The sequence below is a fragment of the Grammomys surdaster genome, unplaced genomic scaffold, assembly GCF_004785775.1.
Source record: "Grammomys surdaster isolate TR1022 unplaced genomic scaffold, NIH_TR_1.0 126013, whole genome shotgun sequence".
In the NCBI taxonomy this organism is placed as follows: domain Eukaryota; kingdom Metazoa; phylum Chordata; class Mammalia; order Rodentia; family Muridae; genus Grammomys; species Grammomys surdaster.
Genome location: NW_021620828.1, coordinates 3,384,791 through 3,410,979, shown reverse-complemented (window position 1 = coordinate 3,410,979; position 26,189 = coordinate 3,384,791). Strand labels below are relative to the sequence as shown.

Here is a 26,189-nt window from a genome sequence, read left to right as displayed (position 1 = left end):
GGACTGTGAGCCCTGGACCATGCTATCATCTTAGGACTGTGAGCCCTGGACCATGCTATCATCTTAGGACTGTGAGCCCTGGACCATGCTATCATCTTAGGACTGTGAGCCCTGGACCATGCTATCATCTTAGGACTGTGAGCCCTGGACCATGCTATCATCTTAGGACTGTGAGTCCTGGACCACTAGACTTTTTCTAGGGTACAAATTTAGCAGGAGATGGTGTGGGGGACATCTCCCAGATTCTTCCAGAGTGCTGTCTGATCACATGCCTCACCTTCAAACTCAGCTCAGCACTACTGAAGGGGGGGGGGACTCTTCGGAGTAGATTTAAAAGTGGATTTGAGGGACTTTAGCTTCTCCAGTTCAGCAAATACTGTAAGGAAGCACAGCTGATATCAGCAGTACTTGAGTTTCAGAACAAAGCCACTCACAGACTTTCAGGGAGAGATGTGGTACTTAGGAGAGAACTTAAGGTCAACGATAAGAATTTAAGATAAATTAAAACAATGCCCTCTGTCCTTTTTTCTTTATCTATTGAATACACAGGGGCCCTGGCTTCTGCACGTCTCTTGTCCAGTGCCTCCAACTGTCATTTGTTTAAATGTGGAAGCGCAGACACAGTAAGAGGTGGGAATGTGAAACTCAAGGTGCAAGTGGTGGCAGAGATGAAGGCTGTGTGGCTCAGATTGTTGAGTGTCACTTGGCTTTCAGCCCCAAGGCTACCTTGTCCCTTCCCTGGGAAGAACTCAACTTTTCAGGTAAAGCCTATAATGTCATGAATGGCCCAGCTGTCACAGCCTAACCTACAAGAGCAGGGAGGTCCCTCTGCTTGCTTTCCTCTCTTGAGGATAGTCATCTGTCAGGTGACAGACAGATGGGTTGTAGGGACATGCCGGGGATGTGGGACATATGTTGTCATTTCTCTTGCCCTCCTACATACTTAAAAAGCAGGGGTTAGGGTGTATCTAAGTCATAGAAGGTTTGCCCCCCATGTACAAGGCTGTGAATTTCTGTCCTCAGCACCACAGAGTAGACAGACAAATAAACAAGCAGCAACAACACCAAGAAACCAAGTCAGAAAACAAAGCCTTCAAACAAAAGTGGTATATTCTGGGCTGGCAAGGTGCCTCAGTGATAAAGGTGCCTACTACCCAGGCTGACAACTCATATTCTATCTCCAGACCTTGCTCAGTGGAGGAGGGGAACTGACTCTTGAAAGTTGTCTTCTGACCTCTGCATGTGTACTGTGGTGTGCGTACGTCTACACACATACACAAATAAAGTAAATATTTTAAAAAATTAAAGTGATATATCTTAATTTTTAAAATTGAGAAATATACAGTTGTAGGGAGAAAAGCAAACATTCTTTATAGTCTGAGATAGTCACTATCACATTTTATGCTTTTTTCAGTCGTTATGGCTATATGAGAAAATGTTTTATTTAAATGGATTTGAGAATTACACACATATGTGTGTGTGTGTGTATAATTTTATCCTTTTATCATAATTTTTCAATAACAATACAAACAAATCCCTGAGTCACTAAAGATTTTTTGGAACCATGATTTTTTAAACCAGGCATGTAATATTCTACTAAATTATCATAACATAGGTTATGTCCTTATGGTGACCTTTTAAAAAATGTTCTTCTATTCTAAACAGCACTTGCAACCTTCACTTTTCACTGGCAGTGGAAGCGTGGGTTCAAAGGTCATACATGGCATCTGATTCTTATTACTAGCTACTCTGCAGAAGGGTGGTACTGTCTATGCCTCCCTGCCTCATGGAGGTCTTCCACACAACTGACCCTCTTTATTCTCTCTGCTGTTGCATCAAAATGGCGGCACAGCCTTGTGAGGAAACATGTTGGGGGGGGGGGGACGACAGTGGATACTCTATAAGAGAACTTTGTAAGGACTTTGATGTTGAGCCACCTATGCTTACTGAAAGTGAGTGTAGGCCTGTGTCTTGAAGGGATTTGGAAAGGGGAGGCCCAAGAGAGATGCCTCTTGCATACTGCCATGGACTTTCTAGAGCCATTCTGGAAAACCAGGGCAGAGGCCAGGGGCTGAATGGCCTATATCAAAGTTCAAGTCACAAACCAGCAGAAGGACATAGTTTCCATGAGGCAAAGAGGCATTACCCTGTGGGAGAGCATTTGGTAAGGAATCAAGTGCCATGATCTTTGAACTGCTCTCCTTATAGAAGTCAGAGGAAAATCTGAGCGAGGAGAGGGATGTGTACAGAAACCTCCTGGAGGGAAGAGGACATAGGACACCGGGAAGTGACAGAGGCTTAGCTGACTGAGATCAAGAGGACGACTATGACAGGCACTCTGGATAGAGTTGTACTAAATGACATCTTGTAACAGATTTTAGCAGACACTGTATCCAGTAGGTGGTCAATAAATGCTTCAAGTTAGAAGATGAAGTGTGTAATATGGGGAAACCGGAACTAACAAGGAGGATTTCTAGACACATATGAGTCTCCGTGATGCCCAGCCTAAAAGATAAAGGGAAGACAAGGTGACTTTTGGGACACAGAACACGGTGAATCCCCAAGCCAACTTCAGCTGGCTTTCTGCCTGTCCTTTGGGGCTCCTGGGCTCAAAGTCAAGGGGCAGATCTCAGCAGTGTTGCCTGGACCTTACCTTGTAGATGGTCTCTTTTCCAACAGGCTGCCCTCGGGGAGAGGTAGGGATGAGATCCAAGGCTGGGGCTACCACGCTTTGCCCTTCTGTTCCCTGGTCAGAGACCTCCTCCTCTTCTGGGCATCTGCTCAGTGGCTTCTCAAAGCCTCCTTCTAGAAGCTGAGGCAGGGGATCTTCCTCAATGGAGATGATTCTTCGGAGTGTCTGGCGACGTGGAACCCCAGCCCCTGGCTCCCCACTTCCCAGTTCCTCTTCCGCCTGGAGATATGCACTCAGGCCCACAGAGCTTCTCCTCCTCAGGGTGCCGAATACATCTTCCTCCTCCTCTGACTGGCTATCAGGATGGGGATGGGGAGGAAGACAGGTGGGAGGAAGTGAAGAAATATCAATATGGAGGTGGAGGGATACTCGCCTGCAGGCAGCACTGGGGAAAGCTCCGGGGAAGAAGAGGAGACAACAGACCCATCACTCAGCTCATGGTTTTGACAGCCTAATAAGTAAGGGCTGCCTGCTGATATGGCTGCCATGGCCACAGCCGCCACCAGGGCCAGTGATGAAGATGTCGACGAGAATCATTACCAGGTATCAACTTACCCTGCTCTCGTGCGGTGCTGGACTTAGAGGAAGGCCAAAGCAACAACCAACACAAATATATTTTTGTGAACTGGATTAGTCAATGAAGGAGAAGGTAGTGAAGAAAAGATCGTGCAGGGTTAGAGATACAGGACTCTGGGCGGACACTCAGGAGCTTGGGTTCTGCTTCTGTCATATGCCCTCATTTATTGAATATCCTTATGGAAGGACATCAATTCCTCACACCTCACTTCCCTCTCCACAGAACATGCTCCGTCTACCTAGCATATTCATAAGAAACATAGCATGCACACACACAGGGCATTCTCACACATGACACACCCACACAGCGCACACTCACATGACACCTGTCCACACAGCATCCCTCAGCAGTGCAGGGGTACATTTGCTGGGGGGGACCTCCTCCGACCCATGACAGATGTCCCTCAACTCAGAGACAGGTCATTGTGAATAGGCTTGGGTCAGAAGGCACATCCAACCCGCCCCTGTTGCCACCCTTCTTCTCCCTTTCTGCGCTTCTGAAATAAAGGGAGGAGCCGGTGGTTTCAAAGACTTCAGTACATACTTTCTTCTGGAAGCATTTGGATGCTATGACCAAAGAGGCTAGTAGGAGGTGGAAGGAACTGGGCAGTTGGGATACAGGGAGAAGCACAGGCTGAATTTTCCAAGGGTTTGGAGACCAACATCTGCACAGATCTCCAGAACACCAGGGTTCCTTCTCTATCTTAGTGAACAGTTCAAGCTGAGAGCATTTCAAACAAGACAGGCATGACCTTATGAATACACACACACACACACATGCACATACACACACACATACACATACACACATATACACATACTCATGGCCATAATACTTGAATACACATTGAAAGAAATGCAGATGAGCCAGCAAGATGGCAAGGTCAAAGGAAAAAGGATCGAATCATGGGGCACAGAACTGAGCACATAAGAGAAGCACCATTAGCCTTGCCCCTGACTTCTAGTATCTGTTATTCCTAAGACCAGTGATAGGAAAATGTGTGTAATAATAGGGTTCACCAGAGTGAATCTGTCACTATCTAAGCGAACTGTAATTCTGAAGGATAAATTAAGACAGTGTTTATTTCCAACAGTGATGAATTAGTTTGAACAGAGAGAAGATTTATAGCAATTCAACCACCTTTCCCTTTACTTAGGAAACAGGTTAAATAAAAGCCAACTAACTGGCTTCTTTCCGTCACTCTTCTTATGTATGCTACCAAGGCCATTACCTGACTATCTGTTTCAGAACACAGTATCTCTGTCCATTTTATGCTTTTATATGTAACACGAACATGTACACACACACACACACACACACACACACACACACTACATGCTTTCTCAAAGGTTTTTCCAACCAGAAAAAAAAACAACCATTTAAGTGTGCCCTAAAATGAAATGCTTCTTGGAAAAAAGCGTTTTATTTGGGAACATCTCAAGCACTGTTGACACTCCGTAATGGCTTCAGCTTAGCATGTCTAAGCTCATTTTTTGTTTTGCCACCAAACACTTCCTGCCAGCAGCAGAGAGAGGAGCTGCTTTTGCCAAAATCGATATTGGAATTCAGAGCGCACACTTTGATGCTTAGTGGATTATTTTCTATTTCCGCTGTATGGCTGTGAGCTCATGAAGGAGAGAAGGGTCTATTTTGCAAAAACGTCTGCTCCAGCGACCGGCGCTGTACCTCACAAACAGTGGCCACTCAATACTTATCTATTAAACGAGCATTTGCTGGTAAACAGGCATAGAGGGAATGTCACAAAACCTGAAAGAATGTCAGGTACAGAGTAGGTGATCCATAAATGACTGTCGAATCAATCAACCTAGAAATACATTCAGTTCTGAGAAACCAACAGGCTAACAAATACTAGTGTAGAAATTTGGCTTCCTCATTACTGAGCTATTGAGCTTTAATTCATGATGATCTGACCCAGGGGCTTCCCTGATCAGCCTGTTTACATCCCGGAGTCATTTTTACTTTGCAAATATTTTTCATTCCATGTTTATACATCTCACTGAGTGCGTTTACACATCTCCTCCCTCAATCTCGATGCCTGAGGGTTTAGCTGCTTTGACCTCTGTGCCCATCCATGTGGACAAAGGGGTGCATGTGACTTGTCTGAATGAGCAGCAAGCCAACACTTTCCACACTCAAACTCAATTCCCGAGCCCTCCAGCAGCAACAAAACATGTTGTCTTCGAGCTAATTAAATATGAATCATTGGGATGATCTGTCAATCACAAGCCCTAATTTTGTCTCTAAAGGGGTTTCAGTTAATGGTGATGCTATATGACATTTTAATTCAGCTCAGTCAGTATAATTATATTCCAGAAAAACCAAGTGGATTCAAGGAAAGGAGCACTGTCCTCCATCACTCCTCCCTCCCAGATCATCTGCTCCTCCTCATCATCATCTTCCTCTCCCTCCTTCTGAGTCAGTCTGAAGTACCCTTAAGACCCTCTCTGCAGGCCCACAGTAGAGCAGGCTAGCCTTGACAGTGTCTGCCCTACAGGTTTGCTCTGCATAGTCTCCCACCCGTTTGGATGTCACAACAGAGGGCCATGCCTTCCAAGAATTAAGGCAAGTGAGTGAGACTGACCTCAGGCCTCCCTAGTAGGGCCACACCTCAAAGGAGCAGTAACTGTGGGCACAGAGGCAGCTCCCAAAGTGGAGAGGTGAAGGAAAGGAGGAAGGACAGGTGGAGGGTGACGACTTACCTCCTGAAAATTCCCCTTCCATCCATATATTTGCCGATCACAGAGCCAGATCTTTGCTTCCTGCTTGCCTTGGAAGCAGCTGTGTTTGCCTTGGCCGCCTTATCTTTCTGCAGAAACACAAAATGCCCTGAGATCCACTCCTGTGGATCCGTCTCAACTTCTGCCTGAGCAGAAGTGAGGGAAGGCTCTTGTTGGGACTCTATGAGAGAAGCAGGCCATGTTTTCCTGTTCGGTCACAAAATCTCCATTCCCCCCACTCAAATTAAAATTCCTTCATTTTGTTTCCAGAAATCCCCTCAGAGGAGAAAATACAGAGTGGAGACCCTAGGGTTTCTTGTGCTATTTTTCACAGGAACTGGTCATTTGCAAGAGATGAGAAGAGAAGTCAAAGATGCATGCTACCTGGGAAAATATTCACAGGGTCTATAAGAGCCTGGGATTTTAAGTCACACTCTTCCTTGGGGCTCCAATCTCCCTTTCCCGCCAAAGCTCATGAGGTGTTGGGCTAGGGATCCACTAGAGGTGCAGTTATTCCACCATTCCCTCACAGACCCCAAAGCTCTACAATCCTGTGGAAGCAAGGCTAGGTGTGGATGAACTGCTCAAATATCTCTAACTCAGAACCAGAAGGGAGCAGGGCTCAGAACCCCATTTGCCAAGACTCCAGGAGAGAGCTCTTCCAAGAGACACTGGGAGTCAGATCACACAAACAGTGCTGCTTGAATCAGCCACTCCATGCTTCAGGAGGACCCATAATGAAGTGGGGGTGACTGTTGACCTCACAGCAGCCCTGAAGGTGTGGCTTTAATAATTCCAGGCGAATTTTAATTATTATTCTGCATCAATAGGGCCCTATTCCCCCTTTCTTTGATTCCCTACTGGTGTTCTTCCCTCCACCACGCTTCTTCCAAAGCAAAATGAGTTTGGCAGGTCAAAGGCAAATGACATGAAGGGATTACGATGGCATTTGGTCAAAATTTACAAAGAAAATCAGTATTTCTTCTAAAACAACTAGAATCATTATCATTATCAGACAAACCTGTAGGTTTAAGTCTTGCTCTGATAGTACACAGGTGGGCCGCTGAGATGACTACCGAGGGTCAGTGATGCCAAAGGCACATGGTGGAACAAGGATCCCTTGAGATGTCGGCATAAGTTGGGTGGGGCCTAATTCAGGGCAGGCCACTAACTCTCTGAAGCTGACCGTATTTACATTACTGCCCAGGCAAAGCTATAGCACACAGCATCTTCTCTCCTAGTTTGTTTGTTTGTCTGTTTGTTTGTTTTGGTATACACATACACACACACATATATCTTTTTTCCTTTTCTTAAAAATCCTTACAACCTGGGAGAAAGAGGACAGGAACTCCCCTTCCTCATGGGAAAGTTGGGATCATGGTGAAGGTGACCGACGCCTTCTCTGGGGACATGCAAGTTCACAGTATGATAATCTTACAATTAGGAAGTCCTTCTGAGTCACCCGGCCCCTTCAGAGAATCCAGTGTCCCCCTTTTAAATGGGGAAATGAAGAAGGCCATGCAGAGTTCTAGAGATTCTTCCATGTGCCCCGCCGTGAAGACCGGCGACTGTCATACCGCTTGGGGAACTCTGGAGCACTGTGCTCAGGTACGGGAGAGGGGCTATGCATAGAGCAGAGATAAAGCTGTACGTAAAACCAACTGTGTAAAGAGCCATGTGTGCATTGTAAATTCGCTCGCTGACGCATACAGTTTGAGAATGTCATCAAGAGATAAAATTTTAAATGAAAGAGCAAACTGAGCGTTTGACTTCAGGTGATAATGACATTTCAGCTGCACCATTTCCCAGTGGGACTATCACTCCTACATCTAAGAAATGTGCGGCTCTCTGAAACACTTGAGTCTGGTTGTGCCAAGAGGAAGGCATCTCCCTTCATGAAAAAAAATGTGTGTGGCTACCTTTTTATTGCTCACATAATATGTTACGCCTTCACCCTGTCCACACAGAAAGGACCTGACACATCAAAAGTATCAGGACAGTCTTGATCAGTCCTGGCATGGATCAGATGACCCCTGGGCCTTGTCTCCTTCTTCCCCAAGTCCCAAGAGAGTACTGGTCCGTTACCTGGAAAGTTATGTCCCGTTCATCCCGGAGGTATTTGTTCCTTTCCCTGTAAATAGCAAGGGAAAGTTATTCAAACATGAACTCTGCTGTTGACAGATCAAGGGCTAGCCCATTAGCCAGCCAGATGCAAAAGAAAGTATGATATGGAAGGGCCAGGGATATGGCTATGGACAGAGGAGAGTTCATGTGTAAATCGGCTCAGAGGCAGGGGGATAAGACTGAGTAGTCTTGTGACACACACTGTCCCTTGAGGAACACTCAGCCTCCATCGCTTGGTACAGGATGACATGTATCCCTGTGACTTGCTAGTGGGCTCCTTCTCTGCCTAGTTCATCTGTTCATCAATGAGGGTGCTTGTTCATAGATCTCCTGGGATGGGAGTTGCTTGCCAAACTTTGTTCAGCATCCAGGATGCAGGAGCAACCACAAAGTTCTGGACTCGGGAAGCTTGTGTAAGGTTGGGGTGAGCACTACTGAGAAAGGAAAGCTGGCGAACGGGAAAAGGAGAACCAGAGAGTGTCGGGGATTTCAACCTGAATGACTGGGGAAGCTCTGGCTGGTGAGGCACTGTCTCACAAACCTGAGGGAGGGAAGAGGAGCTGGGCAGGACAAAGGTTTGGCTGTGATAAATGTGTGTTGGAGAAACAGAAGGGAGGGCCACAAGGCACGCAAAGAGCACCTCTTGCATTGAGAGTAGTGGGTAGGTCAAAGACGATGATCCACAGCCTCCTGGACCACAGGAAGAGCTTTGATTTTCACCCCAAATGAGACATGAAACCATGGGTTGTTGGTAGGGTGGGATGTGTGGCCAACGGTGTCATGGTCTGATTCTAGCACTGAGAGGCTCCCCTTGGGAGACATGCTAAGAATAGACTGTTGGCGACAAAGGTGCAGCCCTGAGAATGGACTGATATTTTTGAAGAAGCACAAGTCACTGGTGACATGGGCAAGGACAGTTTGGGTGGAACTGTTCTTGGCTGGGGAGAGAGCCAGCCAAGAACATGGAGAATGGAAAGCTAATAGATCCAAAGAAGAGGGGTCAGTTTGAGAACTCCAGGTGGGAACAGGGCTGATGTGTGCAGGGGTAGCCTTTGCTAGGAGCGCTGGGATCTCACACCACATCCACAGAGTTAGAGACATGGGTGCTGGCAACATGGAGCAAGCTCGTGCAGACTTGTTCTGGTTCTTTCTGAAACAGGATCCCAAGTGGCAAGGTGGAAAGTAGGGGGTTCAGGGAGGTTTAATGAAAGTTCAGAGTGGGGAAGTGACCAGACTCAGGATGCAGGGTGTTTGTGAGACACAAACGGCTGGAAGGTTCCTCTTGATGCAAGAGGGTTGGCCCCTTCCGTCACCTCAGCTCCATCTCAGGTCTGTGTGATTTTGTATCAGTTTGTGCTGATAGCCCAGAACCAGTTCATATTGCTGAAGAGGGAGGGCAGGCTCAGCGGGGGTCAGAAACGAATTCTCATTATGTAGCGATCTGCTGGGTTTGACTGTAGGCCACCCAGCAGATGATCACTGTAAGACTGTGTCTTACTGTTTTCAGTGACACAGCCAGGCCCTTGGGGCATGTCTGTGGAAGAGATACTGAAGGAAAACCCTGACAATGGCAGAGGAGTAGGGTTCTTACACCTGAAAGACCCTAAAGCAAGCAGCAACCGGCAACCTGGATGAGGATTCAGAAGGCCTCTGAGTATACTGTGTTGTTTTCTGTTTTGTTTATACTTTCTGTGCAGGATGTGAGCAGAGGTTAGGGAAATCCTCGAGTCTAGCACTCCAGCCATGGTCCCCGTCTTACCGCCACCCTACATTCCATGCCCTCCCCACTTCACCCCCCTTCCCACGATCTCTCTTTCTCCTGGATTCTTGGTGATTTCACTGCCCTGCCCGCTCCCTCATCTCTGCTGATTGTAGTAACCAGGACAGACAGCACAGAAAGGTCCCAGGCGTGTGAGGCTGAACTCACAGATGCTGGTCTGTCAGAGCTCTAAAGGACATGAACGTTGTACAAGGGGGTCATGTCCACCCTTTCCTATTCATTCTCTTTGGGTCTATTCATCCATTTTTTTTCTAAGTACAACAGTATGAATTAAAACAAGTTAACAAACAAAACCAAAACAAAAAAAAGTGCCCTTATACATCTTGTTCTCCCCTTAAAGCCTCCTGAGAACAAAGACCTTGTCCCCACTCAGATAGAACGTGGCCACTTAGGAACTCCTCCATCTCCCGACCAGGGGAGGCATGGTTCAAAGTCACTTGGGACTTTAAAAATGAGGATCTAAAACCTTCTGTCATCACTGTTTTCCACACACACACCCTCCATGAGGCCATCAGCAGCTGGCAGGATGTCACCACTGTCCCCTATGAGGCCATCGGCAGGTGGCAGGTACAGCCTTTGGAAAGCCTTCCTTCCTCTGCATTTGCTTTGCTTCCATTCCAGGACATTCCAAGCCAGTGAGCTTTGAATTTATTTCAATGGGATTTAGACAGTAGCCCAATGTGTGATTGATTCATTTGCTTATTCCATGGCTGAGGTAAGAATCGGCTGGACATGGACTTCAGCTTGAGGTTACGCTAATCACTTCATTTGTCTAGTAAGAACATGTTCTTGGTTGATACCAGAATTCACCCCTGACTGACAGGCTCAATGCTTTTGTTGAAGGTGAGACTGTAGACTTGCCACAGGGTTGTTGGCTGTTCAGATCTATCCTCTCCCAACCCAGGATCATGAACTGTCCCATAAAGACCCCAAGGGTGAGGCAGAGGCTGCCGCAAAGAGGAATGAACTGTAGAGGAAGGCGGGCACGTGAGTAAATGTGACTATGTTTTCCCAGTGGGTAGTACTCAGCAGTCCAAACCGTACACTGGTGACCAGCGGAAACGTGGGCCCTCCTGGCAGGATTCCCAGTGGACCCACCTTAAGAAATCCAGCTGCTTCAGGAGGCCAGACTTCTCCCGCTGCAGACTCTCAGTCACTCGGTATACTTCCCTGAGGAGACAGACACAGCCGGGTGAGTGGTGGCCATGGGGAAGGGAGAGGAGGGCTAGACTACTGTTATACAAGAGGACAGCAACATTCAGAGAGGAAAGAAGAGAGGCAGGAAGAAGAAAGTGAAGGAAGGGAGAGATGGATGGATGGATGGATGGATGGATGGATGAAGGGAAGGAGGGAGGGAGGGAGGGAGGGAAGAGGGAAAGAATCAAACTGAAGCAGGCATCACTGGAAACTTGAGTTCATAACTGTCCCTCATCTTTGCCTGTGTGTTCTGAATCTTGTCGTGGAATCTAAGTGCCTCTCCAGTCTCACTGCCAAGGCCCCAGAATCCCTACTTCCACAGTAGTGCGGCTCCGTGATGGAGAGCACCCAACAGCCTGATAAACTTGTCACCTTGCTCACTGGGCTGGGAGGAGAGTCACCCCTCTGCTACCTCTAATGACATTCCTGAGCAGCTGACAACAGCATCAGCCTGGGGACCCTCCCACCAAGGGCCTGGTAGCTTCACTCCTTAAGCATCATTTGTGCCCTTCCTTTCTTCTTGTTCTTTACAGAACAATTACAAAGTCACTCGACGACCAGAACAGACTGAATCAAATTCTAAGTTCACCTCAGACAATCCTAATTAAGCAACACAACTCTGCTGGTTCCTGCGGAGAAGTAAATTCCTCACATTTTATTACCAATTATATTTAATTTCAACTTAAGGGAAAACAGTGTTATTTCCCATTATACAAACTGGGTCCCTGAGCCCCTGTCTAAGACTCTGCTCTGATTACCACAACATACACAGCCCTGCCTGCTCCTGATGGGTCCTGGCTGATGAAGAGTCCCATTTTCAACTGGGTGGCTCTCCTGCCCAGCTCCTATCCCTCCCTAGGGACAACAGAAAAGCTGGCCCCTGCTGAGAAAAGGCAATTCACTGCTGAGCTGAGGTCTGTGTCTTCCTTGTTTGACTGAGAAAGCAGTTCGTAAGTCTCATGTTATTTGGATCCTTTCTGCCTCTGTCTATAACACCAGGATACACACACACACACACAAATGCACATGCACACACTTGCCCTACTTATGCAAATACATGCTTAACTCTGTCAAGTGAACATATATCTATAGTGATCTATACAGACATACAGACATACTTGCAACACTATGCATGTGTGTAGATATATCCAACTATAGTTTTTGTGTGTTAACCAAGGGTATCTTTAACCAGTGGCTTTGGGATATGTGATGCGCTAACCTTTCAAGTCCCTCTGAACTAGAGATCACCTCTCCCTGGATGATATCAGACTAGGAGGGAAGAAGCCAACTCATTTTTGTTATAGTTCTTGGTAGGAATTTGTAGTTTCCCCTAGGGAGCTGATGTTGGCTTTGTTCTAAGGAAGAGATGAACATTCTACAAAATATGTTGTTAAGGGAAACAGGCAAAATAAACCTGTATGCTTGGCTGGCTGCCATCCTCTAAAGGAAAATGTGTGTGTGTGTGTGTGTGTGTGTGTGTGTGTGTGTGTGTGTGTGTATGCACATCTGTATTCGTATGTTTGTGTATGTCAGTGCATATTTATGTGTGTATGCATATATGTGTACTTAGATGTGTGCATATGTATATGAGTGTGCATGCATGTTGTATGTGTATGTGCGTTTGAAAATGAGGATGTATTTGCACATAACAGACTCCAGAATGATCCACAGGAGATAGGGGTCACAGGAGGAGACAGACCTCTCACAAAGAGTCGTTCTTTTGTATCTTGTCTTAAACTCTATCTTCAAAATAAAAGTTAATTAAAAATCAACTCTGAGGCGCAGGCTTTCGGCTGGCCTTCAGTTCTGTGTTATCTGCCTAAAAGGGACTTTTTTTTTTTAATCTCATCCCCAAATCTAGCTTTTCTACCTTCAATGTCTTCAGAGAATGAGAAAATTAATTTCGTCCATTTGGAGTTTTTGCTGATAAATGATTGGGTCTGTTTACTTCCTGTCTCCTCCCTCTCCTGTCCCAGCAGCTCTGAAGCAATATTATTATACCACAATATTATACCACAAGGTACCCAGGAACACTGGTAGACAGGTTTGGGCCCTGGCCTGGCCTAATCTTAGCTGGCTATATGGCGTCTCTGAGCTCCTGACTTTCCTGCGGGGGGTTGGGGGGGAAGGCAGAAGCTTTATGGTGCTGCCAGTGGTACGGGTCCGAGACTCCATTCTCCAGAAATTAAATCAAGACCCTTGATGTCCCTTCTCCCTGGCTTCCCTGGGTGAGAGAGTTCTCTTGGACCCATCACACATAAGATACTCCAAGCTCCTCAACATGTTAAACATGTGCATCCCATCTCTCACTTCTTCCTCACTCCCTTGCCTCCATTGTCTCAGAGATTGCATCTCTGGCTTCGTTAATTAAGATAAGACTGTGAAGTTTCCAATCCCCCCGTGCTGAGCGGCGACGCTCGGTGCAAGTGCTTGCTCCTGTTCGCGTCTCCACGGTTTTGGCTGAAAACGTTTGCAGTGTTGAGAGCTTGGTTGGATTCGAAGTGCCTGAATCCCCAATTCTGCCATAAAGCTAGGTGCCTATGCCTTGATGCTCTACTCTCAGAGAAAAGGGATGGACTCAGCCTGTTTAGGATGAAATGTATGGGCCCGCTGACTAGCCATCCGAAGCCTTGGCATGTGCGCTGGGCTTCGTTCTAAGTCTTGAGAATCATTCATTTCTCTTACAATGGGAGATCTCTTATTAGGGTGACACTCCCAGGCCAAACACATAGTACTCATCTCATCCAAGCACTCGATCTCAGAAGGCTCTGACTCCGCAGGGGAGCGGAACCAGGGGGGAGGCCATTTTGAATGTATCCTGCATACTAGAATCTTGCCAGCATTCAGATAAAGTGAGGGCTTTCATTCTGAACAAAGGCACTTAGGATGTGCAAAGCCTTTACTGCTGGTCAGCCCTCCCATCCCATGCCCTGAAGTCAGATCAATGGTAGACCTGGTGTCTTTCGAACACACAATGACCACTGGCAGAATGGATGTGCCCATGGGTGAAGAAGAGTGAAGGAAGTGGGTTCTGGTCCCGCCCACAAATGGGTGGTGATTGGCAGGCTCCTTCCTCTCTGGATGTTAGGGTATGTACAGTATTTAAGTTCTGGGACTTTACTTGTCTTGCCCACCAATCAGATTGACACAATACAGCAGCCACACAATGACACAGTGTGGTCAAATGAGATGATCAAGTGACACGTGTTGAAGGCCTAAGGTACGTAGCATTGAATACTTTGTAATGGCTATTTGTCAGGTGAGGACATCCGCAAGTACATGGACAGATGGATGGCCAAATAAATGAGTCCCTTTGCCTTATCTCAGAGCCCTTTGCCCCCAAAGGTGAAGGGCTGCTCTGTCATTACCTGCTCCAGCTGCAGGAGAAGGCACTTGCTTTGCTCTTAGGCCCTACACAATAGCTAGCCACTAAAAGCAGTGAGCAGGAAGCCAAAGTTTGAGAAATGTGGGATTCCCCTGTAGGCCCAGACAGTCCTCTCTGAGGAACACGACTAGGAAAAAATGGCTAGGAATCGAGTCCTGTCACACACCAGTCACCTCAGGAGCTTATCTCAGAAGCTTCTTCACTCTCATTTACCTGAGACCTCTAGCCTTCAACAGGTACCAAGGGCCCTTTGCTCTTTCTGTCTTTGTCCAGTCTGCCTCCTTATGTGTGGGTAGAACAGCAGATCTGTCTAACAGCATAATAAATTTCCGGGGACCAGGGCTGTGATAGCTAATCCTGGTTACTCAGGAAGAGGGAACTTTAGTTGAAGAATTGTCTCCAGAAGACTGGCCTGTGGGTATGTGAGCCATTTTCCTGATTCCTAATAGAAGTACGAGGGTCCAGCCCACTGTGGGCAGGATCACCTCTTGGCAGATGAGCCTCAGCTCTTTAAGAAACACAGTTGAGCATGAGCTGTGGAAGACAGGAAACAGCAGTCTTCTGTGGTCTCTGGTTTAGTTCCTGCCTTCAGCTTTTCTGCCTTGACTTCTTGCTTTGGCTTCCCCCCCCCTCCCGATGACAGAGTGAAACCTATAATCCAAATAAATCTTTTCCACTCCCAGGGTGTTTTTGGTCAGTGTTTCAGTACAGCAGCAGAAAGCAACTGGGTGAAGGGTTATTGCGTGTGAACCTCCTGCTATGCCTAGCATAGTGCTGCTTTGCTTAGTAGTCACAGAAATTGTCACAGAAATTCAAAGAGGGTTAAGTCTCCAGGAGCAGCAGGAATGTGTGCATGTGTGTGTTTATGTGTGCGTGCGTGCGTGTGTGTGTGTGTGTGTGTGTGTGTGTGTGTGTGCGTGATCATGCCTATCACCCCAGAGGTAAAGGCCAAGATGGGCTACACTGTGAGACTGCTGAAGAAAGGAAGGAAAGAAGACACGGAGGGAGAGAGAGAAATCTCAGGGAGTAAGGACACCAACTCCCCACTTCACACACAGGTCTCTGGGAGGGGAAATCCTGGTCCCCAGCACAAAGCATAGCACCCTGCCGCGACTGGGGTGCTGGACTCACATCTCCTTCTCCTGCTGCAGCTCACAGGCCTCTCTCTGGAGGCTCTCCAGCTGCTGCTGGGCCTCCTGGAGTTGGTGGGAGGTGCGCTCCAACTCTCGGGCCAGCTCCTGGTTAGTGAGTCTCAGCTTGCTGTTCTCAGCCTTGGTTTCATGCTTGTCGTTGTGTAGAGCTGCACACTGGCCTTCCAGCTACAAAGAGGGGACAGAGAGGAAAGATGAACAGGGCCAGGGCCATTGCTGGTTCAGCCCCATACTGTCCTCAAGCCCAAGTCAGCCCTGTTTGTTCCGTCACTCCCATGAAGACATTTCTGCAGGCAGGAGTGACTTTCACAGCACAGTCTGTCTTTCCTGGTCTCCACCTGGGACTGAGAGACAGGCTTGGGGTAGCCTTGTTCTATAGGACTGTTAGTAGTGAAAATTCCACTGGTTAACTGTGTCTTCCCTCCCAAAGTCACCATGGGCTGGAGACCTCATCTAAGTCCTTTTTGTCCTCCAAACCAGTGTCATTGCCTTGATTCCTGATGGGGTCAGAGAGCAAGAAAGTGGCTGTTCATCATAACGCCACCTTCCCTGTGGTGAGCACAGACGGGGAATGGATTCATGCCCGTCTTTCTCTCAGCCACGGGAGCCCAGCTCCATGCATTTTAGGGACAGCTTTGGTTGACTGCCTCTGACCTCGGAGATTCTTGACCTTGGTTATTACCAAACCAGCTCAAACAGACCCTAGGCCTTTTCTCGCATCCCTAAAGCTACTTTTAAAAATGTGGGTTTTGAGAACTTCAGCTCCTCTTGGCTGGTGAGTAGGCTTTGTGTGGAGCTTCCAACCCTCAGCAGACAAAGCAGCACACCAAGGCAAATAGATCATAATAAGTTTAGTTTCATGAATGTGGCCAGTGAGGAGAGAAAGGCAGCAACAAGGAATGCCGAGAGTCTCTCACGAGGCTCCTGTGTTATCAGGCAAGCGTGCAGTAATTAAATGGAGTGGCAATCATTCATTTGAGGGATAAATTTAATTGCTATGAGTTTAATGCATGTCGGAGAGGAAGCTCAGGAGGAGAGAGGCCAGGCCGCTGCAGACTGAGGATAGGGTTCTCAACCTCTAGGCATTTAGATCCAAAGCTTAGTGATCAGCAGGGGCAGCAGCCCCAGCCTTAACCAGGGGGGCTTATGTTCCCATGATATTACAAATAAGCTTCTCTGTTCCAAGATATGCCAAGTGTCTGGGTCTGTCAGGGGCTGGATTCCTTCCAGGAACAGTCAACCTGAGACTGGAGGCCAGTGCTACCATGATCTCTCTCCTCCATGAACTCTTGTTTTGCTGAGGAGACTGCTGAGCAAGGCACTTGGCCTGGCAGCTTGGTACCACAAGCCAGGTGTCCGTAGCTCCAGACACAACTGCTGTCCTGCAGAGTATACCACACAGTCTGTTTCTCTGCTCCGGCGTTTGAGAGGTGAGTGACCAGTGTTTGCATCTAACCTGGCGTGTCCCAGAGACAGTCACATACCCTGTTCAGGCATGTGGGAGTTCTTTGAAGAGCCTTTTCTAGCTGTAGGGTGTCTACAGCTATGCTGAAGATGACAAATACGTCTGCAGTCCCCTGAAACATCAATGACTACACAAGTACCTCTGTACTCTCCCCTTCCTTCTGCAGGATGCCTAAACCAACTGCAAGGTTTAGCGGCCATTATTACCTTTAGGTGTAATTATGTGAAGCTATCCTCAGATCCCTAGGGGTTGGGAGATTCACAGAGAATACAGGGACCTCCCTAAGCTAGACATCCAACTGTGGCTCTATCTGGGGCCATCTGTGACTTTTGTTATAAATTGAAATCTTAAAATATTTAAAGACATTTTTTAGCATTTCGAGACAGGGTCTCATTATTACAAAGCCCAGGCTGCACTTTGAACTATGTTCACAAGGCTGTCCTGGAACTCACAATCCTCCTGCCCCAGTCTCTCCAGTGATGTGATGACATGTATGTGTCGATGACATACGTCCACCTTGTGGGGACTTGAAATGAAGACACATTCAGGCACACAGGTCTTCTCAGGGCAAGTTAAAATACCACGAATGAATGGTGGAGGGCGTGAGGCAGAAGCAAGATGAACTGGACGCGCTCAGGGCCCACTGAGTCTCCGCAGGGACCTACCCTTCTTTGCTTCTGATTGAGCCGCTCCAGCTCCTGCTCCTTGGCACTCAGCTTCCTTTCCAGCTCCCGGCTGCGAGCCTGGAACCTCTCTGTGTCCTGCCAAGCCAGAGAAGAAGACGATGGGTCCTACAACCAGCACCCCCAGTGTCCAGCCTTGTGAGCATGCACCTGAACTCCCTCACCAGCTGGACCACCAATCCCTTGTCACTTCGAGGCCCTTCCCTTGAGACCTCCAGCTTCAGTGACCCACTTACTCCACCAGTGAGGATCCACAAGACCAAATTAGCACTCTGGGATGTGCTAGAAAACCTACTATGAATGTGACCATTTCCTGTAGCAGTGTCCTCCTGTGCTTTCCCACCCAAAAGGGACGGCCACTGGTGGAGTGGTACAGGAAGAAGAGGAGCCTGAGTCTGACTCACTGACCAGCCTTCTGTCTGTAACTAAGACAGCCTCCAACTTGGAGACTCTAGTTCACAATGAACAAATACTGTTACTGGTCCCTAAAATCATACCAGCTCTGGGCACAGTGCACTACTTCTGTCTCCTAGGGGATCTGAGTGCTCACTGCTTTGTCCACCATGACTCAGGGCTCCTGGGTCCTGATCCTCATGATATCTCTGCCCTGTACTCAACATGCTCTTCCCTCCCACCCTAACCTGGGGTTTTTCTACATTGAGCAGCTAAGGCCAGAAAGTACAGATGTGATGGTGTCTGGCTCTAGTGTCACAGATAGTGCAGCGTTTCAGAGACCCATGATTCCCAGCAGAGCCAATCAAAGTGGAAGACTTGCATCAGGAAACTTAGGTTTGAGTCCCTGCACTGTTCATCTAAGTTGCTTCATTTTTTTCTGGATTTCTAAAGAATGGAAGTCAACAGCCTTTTGCCTCCTGCAGCACGCCACTACGGCAAGGTAGGGATGAGCTATTGAAGATACTGGAGAAATAACACATCAGGAGCTACTGACGGGCCTGGAATAGCCAATGGTAGAGAGATGTGTGTGAGAGGGGGCCAGCTGTGAGATGCTGCACCCGGCAACTACAGGGGTCTTGGCTACCATGTTTGGCAGAACAGTTGTTCCTGGCTCACCAGCCTTTGGCCACCTTTACTCAAAGGTGCATGCTTCTTCTGATGATGCTACTGACTCCTCTGCTCATGTCCAGATGATAGAGAAGAGGCAATGCAGGAAGACATGTGCCCATAGACATCTGATGGCCCACGTGGGGTCTATTCAGACAGTCTCTGCCCTCATCTTTGTTTGAAGAGAGTCAGCTGCAAGAGATCTCCTTAGTTCACTCAGTCACTGCATGGGGCAAGCACCTCATGAAAATGCTGGAAGAGCAAGTGGTTTCTGCATCTCATGCTGTTGTACTCATCCCCACAGGTCTCGTGGAGTATGCTGTTAACCCTGTCAGGACAGCACTGAAGGGCATCCCCCTTCTGGAGACGGGGGGGGGGCGGTTGCAAACGAGCACCTATTTTGCTCATGGACAAACGTATTGATATAGGTACAGCCAGCATCCAAATGGTGATCAGGGGATCTGGCCTTTTCTATGATGTCAAAGATGGTATCATCCTTATCGTAACTCTGGGATCAATGAATTCTCCATCTTCATAGCAGAAGCTCAAGTGTAAGCACTGAGCTCTCTGAGCTGGACATGTAGAGCTGAGAAAGGAGAGGGCGTGAGAGGACACAGTCCCAGAGTCAGGTCATCTGAAATGATGCTAACTGGTCCTTAATTCCTTTTCCCACAACCTCAGCTCACTCCCAACCCCCATGCCCGTGCCCATCTTTTGTTGTCGGAAGCACACCTTAGCTATAGGAATGACCAGGACAGAGGGCACAACATGTCCCCTGAGCTTGTCTCCTCTGTGCAGTCTGTCACAGGGATGAGAGAGGTGATTTTTCTAATGCAGACTGTGGAACTGCTCTTGTTAGAAGCTATTTTAGATCTGCTGATGGATGTATGTGGATTCTGTCACATACACATCCAGTTTCCCTGAACACTGGAAGAGCCAGAACGGTTTAAAGCACTGAAGAACAATGAGGGTGGTCTGGAATAGAGGCAAGCCTCCAGGGAGGGCTCTGGCCAGATATTTCTGGAAGGCCTTCTGATTTCCCTCCAGCGTGAATGGCATCTGTGATGTTAAGTGAAGCAGCGATGTGGATAATCCAAAGCAGCCGAAAATTGAAATCTGGATCAAGGAAAGAGCCTGAGACAATAGCCTGGGCTTAGCACTGAGAGGCAGCAGCCAAGGCCAGCAGCCTTCTGCTAAAAGCTCACAGAGTAGGGTAGACGATAAAAGGATGAACCGCTTCCTGAATCTTTTTTTAAAAAGTAGAACACACCAACACAGATCTTGCTTAGCTTGGGCTTGGTAGAGGAGAGGCTCCTCCCCAGGCCTCACCTCCTAAAATGACCACAAGGGCTGGAAAGGCAAAGGCTCAGAGGTCTGGTAACTGGGGTTCACTAGGAATGGGGATGCATCAGAACAGGGATATATTGGGAACAGGGGCATACCAGGAACACACCAGGGGTATACTAGGAAAGTGTGCTCTGGGGATAGAAACATGCTGAGAATGGTGGTGTGTTGGGAACAGGGCTGTACTAGGAACTAGGGTGCTCTAGAAGCAGGGGTACACCAGGACCATGGCTGCAACAGAGCAGAGGTACACTGGCAACAGGGATATACCAGCAAGAGGTGTACACTAGGGACTTGGGTACACAAAGAATAGGGGTAGACCAGGACCAGGGGGTACAAGCTTCACATTTCTTCTCGTGGTACTGATGATAGTGGACATGGGGTTTTCTAGGTGACTGTATTCTCCAGTTTTTAAGAGGAAAGAGTGAGCAACTACACCTCTTATCACTGTCTCCTCTGGGGCTGCTATTTAAGGAATAAGATGGACTGGTAGGTTTTAATTGGCCTGCTATACAGGTACAGGTGTCAGCCGAGTGACACCCAATGTCCAGGTTTCTTTATGCTCTGTAATTAATCTATCCCACATTTCCTTCCTTCCTTGCTTGCTTGCTTCCTTCCTTCCTTGTTCTTTCCTTCCTATTTTCTTCTCTTTCTCCCTTTCTTCTCCTTCTCTCTGATCTATCCAACAATCCATTCATTTATCTTTCTTCATCCAATCCAATCTATCCATCCACCCACCCATCCAATCCATCTGTCCATCCATCCCTTCAATCCATCCATCCATCCATCTATCCATCCACCCATCCAATCCATCCATCCATCCGCCCACCCATCCACCCACCCATCCATTCCATCTGTCCATCCATCCATCCATCCATCCAATCCATCCTTTCTCCTTCCTGGTTCCCTCCCTCCTTTTCTCCCCTCTTTTCTCTGTTCCTTCCTGTCAGTCCATTCACTCACACCTCCACTGACTAAGCAAACATCCATTGGGCATCTCCTACAGTCCAGGCATGCTCAAGAAACTGAGGCAGGATTAGTAAGCAAATAAACTTACATGTTATGAGGAGGAAACAGACAACATAGAATAAAAGTAAATACCTATTCTACATACTTTCCTTGAAGGTGTAAGTGTCTTGAATGTTAAAGCAGAAAAAGAAGGTCACAAGAAGGAGCTAGGACTTTAATGGGGAAAGGTGTTCAGAGTAGGCAGGTCTACCAGCTAGCTGTTCCCAGCACCAGGCCCAGGGAATGGAACACTCACTTTTAGAAGGAACTGTTCCCTTTCACTTTTGATCTGCTGTTCCATCTCCTCATAGAGATGCTGGATTTCTTCATCATAAGCAGCAATTTTCCTGAGAGACAAAAGAAGAAGCTGACAGTGTCCCCCCAAGATCCACTTTCCCCACAGTCACAGTTCTTGGTTCTGAGACCCTGGGGCCATGGATGGTTGAGGGAATGCCTAAGTCAGGCCAGCAAAGGGTTCAGGATAAGCTCAGAGGCCAGCTGCACAGACTGTGGTTGCACTGTGAACCTTCTGTCTTCCAGATCACTGCCTGACAACAAAGGCACTTCCCAGTGAAGATATGTCCCACATCTCTTCCTTGACCCTGCTTTATTCCAGCACTGAGCCCTGGTTTCCTGCACTTTAAATCCCTGCTCCGATATCTCTTTAGGTAAACAGTCTGAAATTGCACCCTGTAAGGTTTCTTCCTGCTCAGCATCTTGGTGTATCCCATGTTCAGTTTGGGTGCCTTCTCTATTTTCCTATACCAACCCTGATACTGTACCACTAGAGGGCCCTAGTGCAATTGTGAGGTTAAGTCCATGCTTGTCCCAGAGATTTCCTGACGATGATGGTCTCCTGCAAAGGAAGAGGTCTCATGCCATCTGGGGCACAGGGCCAGAGATGCACAGCAGAAGGTTTGTGGTGCTGGTTAATGGCTGGTGATGACACTGAGGTGACCTATTCCAGCTCCATTTCCCAGCATCCTCTCTGCAGTATGAGAGCCCACAGGACACGAAATGAGTAGCGAGGTAAGCACACGCCACTATACCTGGGTTTTTTCCCTCCCTCCCTTTTTTTCCTCTCTTTCTTCTCTCTCTCCCTCCCTCCCTCCCTCCCTCCCTCCCTCCCTCTCTCTCTCTCTCTCTCTCTTTCTCTCTCTTTCTCTCTCTCTTTCCTTTCTACTTTCTAATGTGGTTTCTGAGAATGGAACTACTCAGGTCCTGGTGTTTTCAAGGCAAGCGCTTCCCCAACAGAGCTACCTTCCAGGTCATGGTAACAACATTTTCATGCCTTTCCTCTGGCCATGCATGGAGAACCTCCCCCTCTGGCCCCTACTTCCTATCCTTTCCCTCTCTTGTAGAAAGAACTCCAGCTGGGCATTGTGGTTCTCAAGAACTATTTTGAAGGTTTAATGCACACACACACACACACACACACACACACACACATTGTCACTTGCCACACTAAACTCCAAGACTCATAGATGGGCATGCCACTAACGAGGAAGCAGCCTTGTGATCAGCTCTAAGAAGTACTGAGAAGATACCTGGACACATGTAAAGGATAAGAATGTAGCTCTTCCAGAACCCTCCATCCTTTTACCCTTGTCCCATGTCCACTTGGGACTCCCATCTAAGGCCAGGCTTCCATTACTGTTCCAGACTTTGCCATGGCCCAGTCACTGTCTAATCCTCTTCTGCAGGGAGTGGGCTTCACCATACATATACAATAAACAGCACGGATGAGCCATTTTGACTGGCATTCTTCCAGCTCTTGAGAAACCACTCACTGGACCCAGACAAAATACTGGCTTGAGAGCTGTGGTCAGGGACAGCATCTCAGACTCTGAATTCCAGCTCACTGCTCACCACCCCCAAAGGCCAGAAACTTGAAGCAATGGCACAGTGGTTTAGGGTTGTGTTCAGCAGAACATGCCAGTCCTTCCAGATTTCACAATTCAGGGCTGTCTATGAATCTGCTCAGCATCTAGGGATGTAAAGGTTCCTCTGGGCCAAGAGTAAGACATCTCTTCTGTAAATGACAGGTATGTGAGCTTGCTACTCTTCCCTTCCAGCTAACCCATCTCGATAGGAAGAAAGCCATGGAGGCAAAGAGAGGAGAAAAGGACCCCATTGTGAGATAAAGACACCCCAAGGTCAGGAGTAGACGTAGTTCAAAGGAAGCAAGGTGGGGTCTCTTTGGCCCTGAATTACCTTTTCATGCTTGAAACAGCCCAGATGCTGGATGGCAAATGACATCAAGTTAAACTTCAGGCAGCAAAATGCAACTACATAAATATCAGAGAACCAATAAAATGGGACGAGAGCAACTTAGAAACTGATTTGTTTCTGCTATAATTCTAATTAGAGCCATTCGTATAAGCTGTTTGGCATCTATGCCTAACAGCCACGCCGAGCATTAATTCTGTGATATCATTAAGTGTGCTATATTAATTTTGCTCTAAGTTTTACTTGATTCAATGAATACCCTTGATGTTTTTCCACACTCGCATGACAGCTTGCTTGTCGTGTGTGAACTTATTTTACAAACCGTTATACGAGAAGTGAAATGGAAGCAGACATAGTCTCCCGACTAGTGCCCAATGCTAGCCCTCATTTGCAAAAGCCGACTCTATTATGAAGAAGCCCTTGATGGGTACCAGTGATGTTGGTACCCATCCACACTTCTCTGTGGACTCAAGCCTTCTGGGAGATTCTGAAGGTCTAATGACGGCATGATCCTGTTAGGTCAGAACACAGAAAGTCCCAGGAATGGGAGCATGAAGGTGCCATTTTCAATAACATACACTAAGCCTGCTCAAGAGTCAGAGGACTCTTATTCTAGAACAGGGTTGTCTCCTCAGTGTGACCTTGAGCAAGTACTCTGATGCCCTTCCAGGTAGTTCCTGCCCTAAAATACTTTCCACGACTGTCTGGATGGACCAAGGAAAAAGTAAATGCCCAAAGCACCCAGAATCATAATGCCCTAATAAATACATGGAATTATTTATTCTTATAATTGGGATCAGTAGCGGCAGGGCCGAGAGGAGGAAGTACTTGCTTTCAAGGATGAAGGGGCTGGGTTAGGAAGAGCTCAAAGGCACCAGGAGAGTAAGAAAAGGCTTACTTGCTAAAATCTCCCATCAGAGTTTGTCAGCGGCTCTGGCTGCGCATAGCAGGAGCTGTGGAGCTGGGGTGTGTGTATGTGTGGGAGTGCAGTGATGACCAGGACACTCCAGAGGGATCTGTGCCTGTGTCATGCAGCAGCCCAGCCAGGAGCACCACACTCTGCAGTCAAAGTAAAGAGATGACCTGTGGTGCCTGCTGATTCTGTGTGTCCTTGCCTCCATGATTTCTCATCTTCTCTTAACGCACAACACACACAAACCAAGACTTTGAAGTGTTCTCTAAGAGGATCCACCCACCTTTCCAACCCCCACACCCTGTGCCTTCATTTGTCCATTTTACATGGAATTTTAACTTGTCCTGATCTATGTGAGTTTCAATGGGGGCCTCAGGCTCTGTTAAATTATAAACACTCAAACCTATATATTACTCATAACCTCTTTATATTACCCATAACCTCTTGAACTCAAGGTTAATGTCCAAAACCTGCAAGAATCCACTTTACAGTTTGGATATCAACTCAGATGCTAACAAAACATAGTGAAGAACACTAGATTCTAATGAAGAATTATAGGATCGGAAGTTTTGTCTCACCTAACGCTCCTTTTTTCAAATCCTTGCCACGGGGTTACAGAGATGGCTCAGCATTTAAGAGCACTGCATCAAAATCAGACGCTTCACGACAGTCTACTACTCCAGTTCTGGGGATCCAGTTCCCACCTTCTAGGTTTCCTGCATGAACACGACGTGTATGTGTGTCCACACGTTCATAAATAAAATAATAAATCTCTAAAAGATAACCCTTGCTTCTATTGTCAACAAGTAGATTAGAAGACTTTCTGTGACCGGGGACTGGCTGGGTTTTTTTTTTTGTTTTTTTTTGTTTTGTTTTGTTTTGTTTTTCTTCTGAGCAATTCTGTCATCTTTGGAATATTCTGAGTCATGAAAATTTGTGTTCCCATAATGGTGCCCTCCAACACAGAAGGCCTCCATAAATTTTAAGACAGCTTCAAGCTCAAGGGGTGCCATGGATCAGGCCACACCTTTCTCTCCTCCCACCTTGTTTTGCAAGCCCTGCTCGCACCCCCAGTCTTCTTTGAACAGATCTTCTCAGGCTATTGGAGCCCCAAACCCAGTGCCCAGTGTATACGTGTGACTTGTGCAGAGTGGAGCTGATTACTGCCTCTCTTGTTGTAGGTGTGCGTATCTATTCACGCAGCTGAAAATCCATGTTAGCTGTGCTTGGCAGCTGCATCACAATTGATGGATTTCGTCAGTTAAAACTTCTAAATTCTATGTGTTGTTTTTCCCTTTAAAGAGAGTACCATTAAACCATATCTCTAGCCTCCGCCTCTGTGTTCTGGACACAGGAGAATACCCCCTGTCATCCTGTTAGACTCCATGTTTTATCAGCAGTACGTTCATGGATCCCACTTGGCCATCCAGAGTACTCAATGACCTTCTATGTTTTATTGACGATACGAATTTAGCTTCTGCTCAGAATAGAAGCTAAATTATCCATGATGCTTGTTTTAATGATTTCGTTTATCTGGGAGGCTTTTTAATAATTAAATTCGCCTCTTTGACAATTTCATGTATGTAACGCGCTCTGATTACTTTCAACACCTCCCCTGTTAGCTCCCTCCAAGCTTTTGTGGGTTCTTTACTTTGTGTTTGTATGTGTGTGTATATGTATGAGTGTGTATCTGTGTGTCTGTGTGTATGTGTGTGTGTCTGTGTGTCTGTGTATGTGTATGTCTGTGTGTGTCTGTGTGTGTCTATGTGTATCTTGTGTGTGTCTGTGTGTGTGTGTATCTCTGTGTGTGTCTGTGTGTCTGTGTGTCTGTGTGTGTCTGT

At 47.2% G+C, this 26,189-nt stretch overlaps 1 protein-coding gene across 1 annotated transcript in view; it reads right to left on the bottom strand.

Annotated features, from left to right (window-relative positions):
- Cracr2a (calcium release activated channel regulator 2A) overlaps positions 1-26,189 on the bottom strand; it is an 88,198-nt gene that overhangs the window by 23,203 nt on the left and 38,806 nt on the right. The window contains exons 6-12 of the mRNA XM_028754489.1: positions 21,463-21,553; positions 17,775-17,870; positions 15,625-15,812; positions 11,010-11,081; positions 8,093-8,138; positions 5,990-6,096; positions 2,654-2,987 (exon numbers count right to left, since the gene is read on the bottom strand). Coding sequence (XP_028610322.1) covers positions 2,654-2,987; positions 5,990-6,096; positions 8,093-8,138; positions 11,010-11,081; positions 15,625-15,812; positions 17,775-17,870; positions 21,463-21,553 — 934 coding nt within the window. The remainder of the gene's footprint in view (positions 1-2,653; positions 2,988-5,989; positions 6,097-8,092; positions 8,139-11,009; positions 11,082-15,624; positions 15,813-17,774; positions 17,871-21,462; positions 21,554-26,189) is intronic.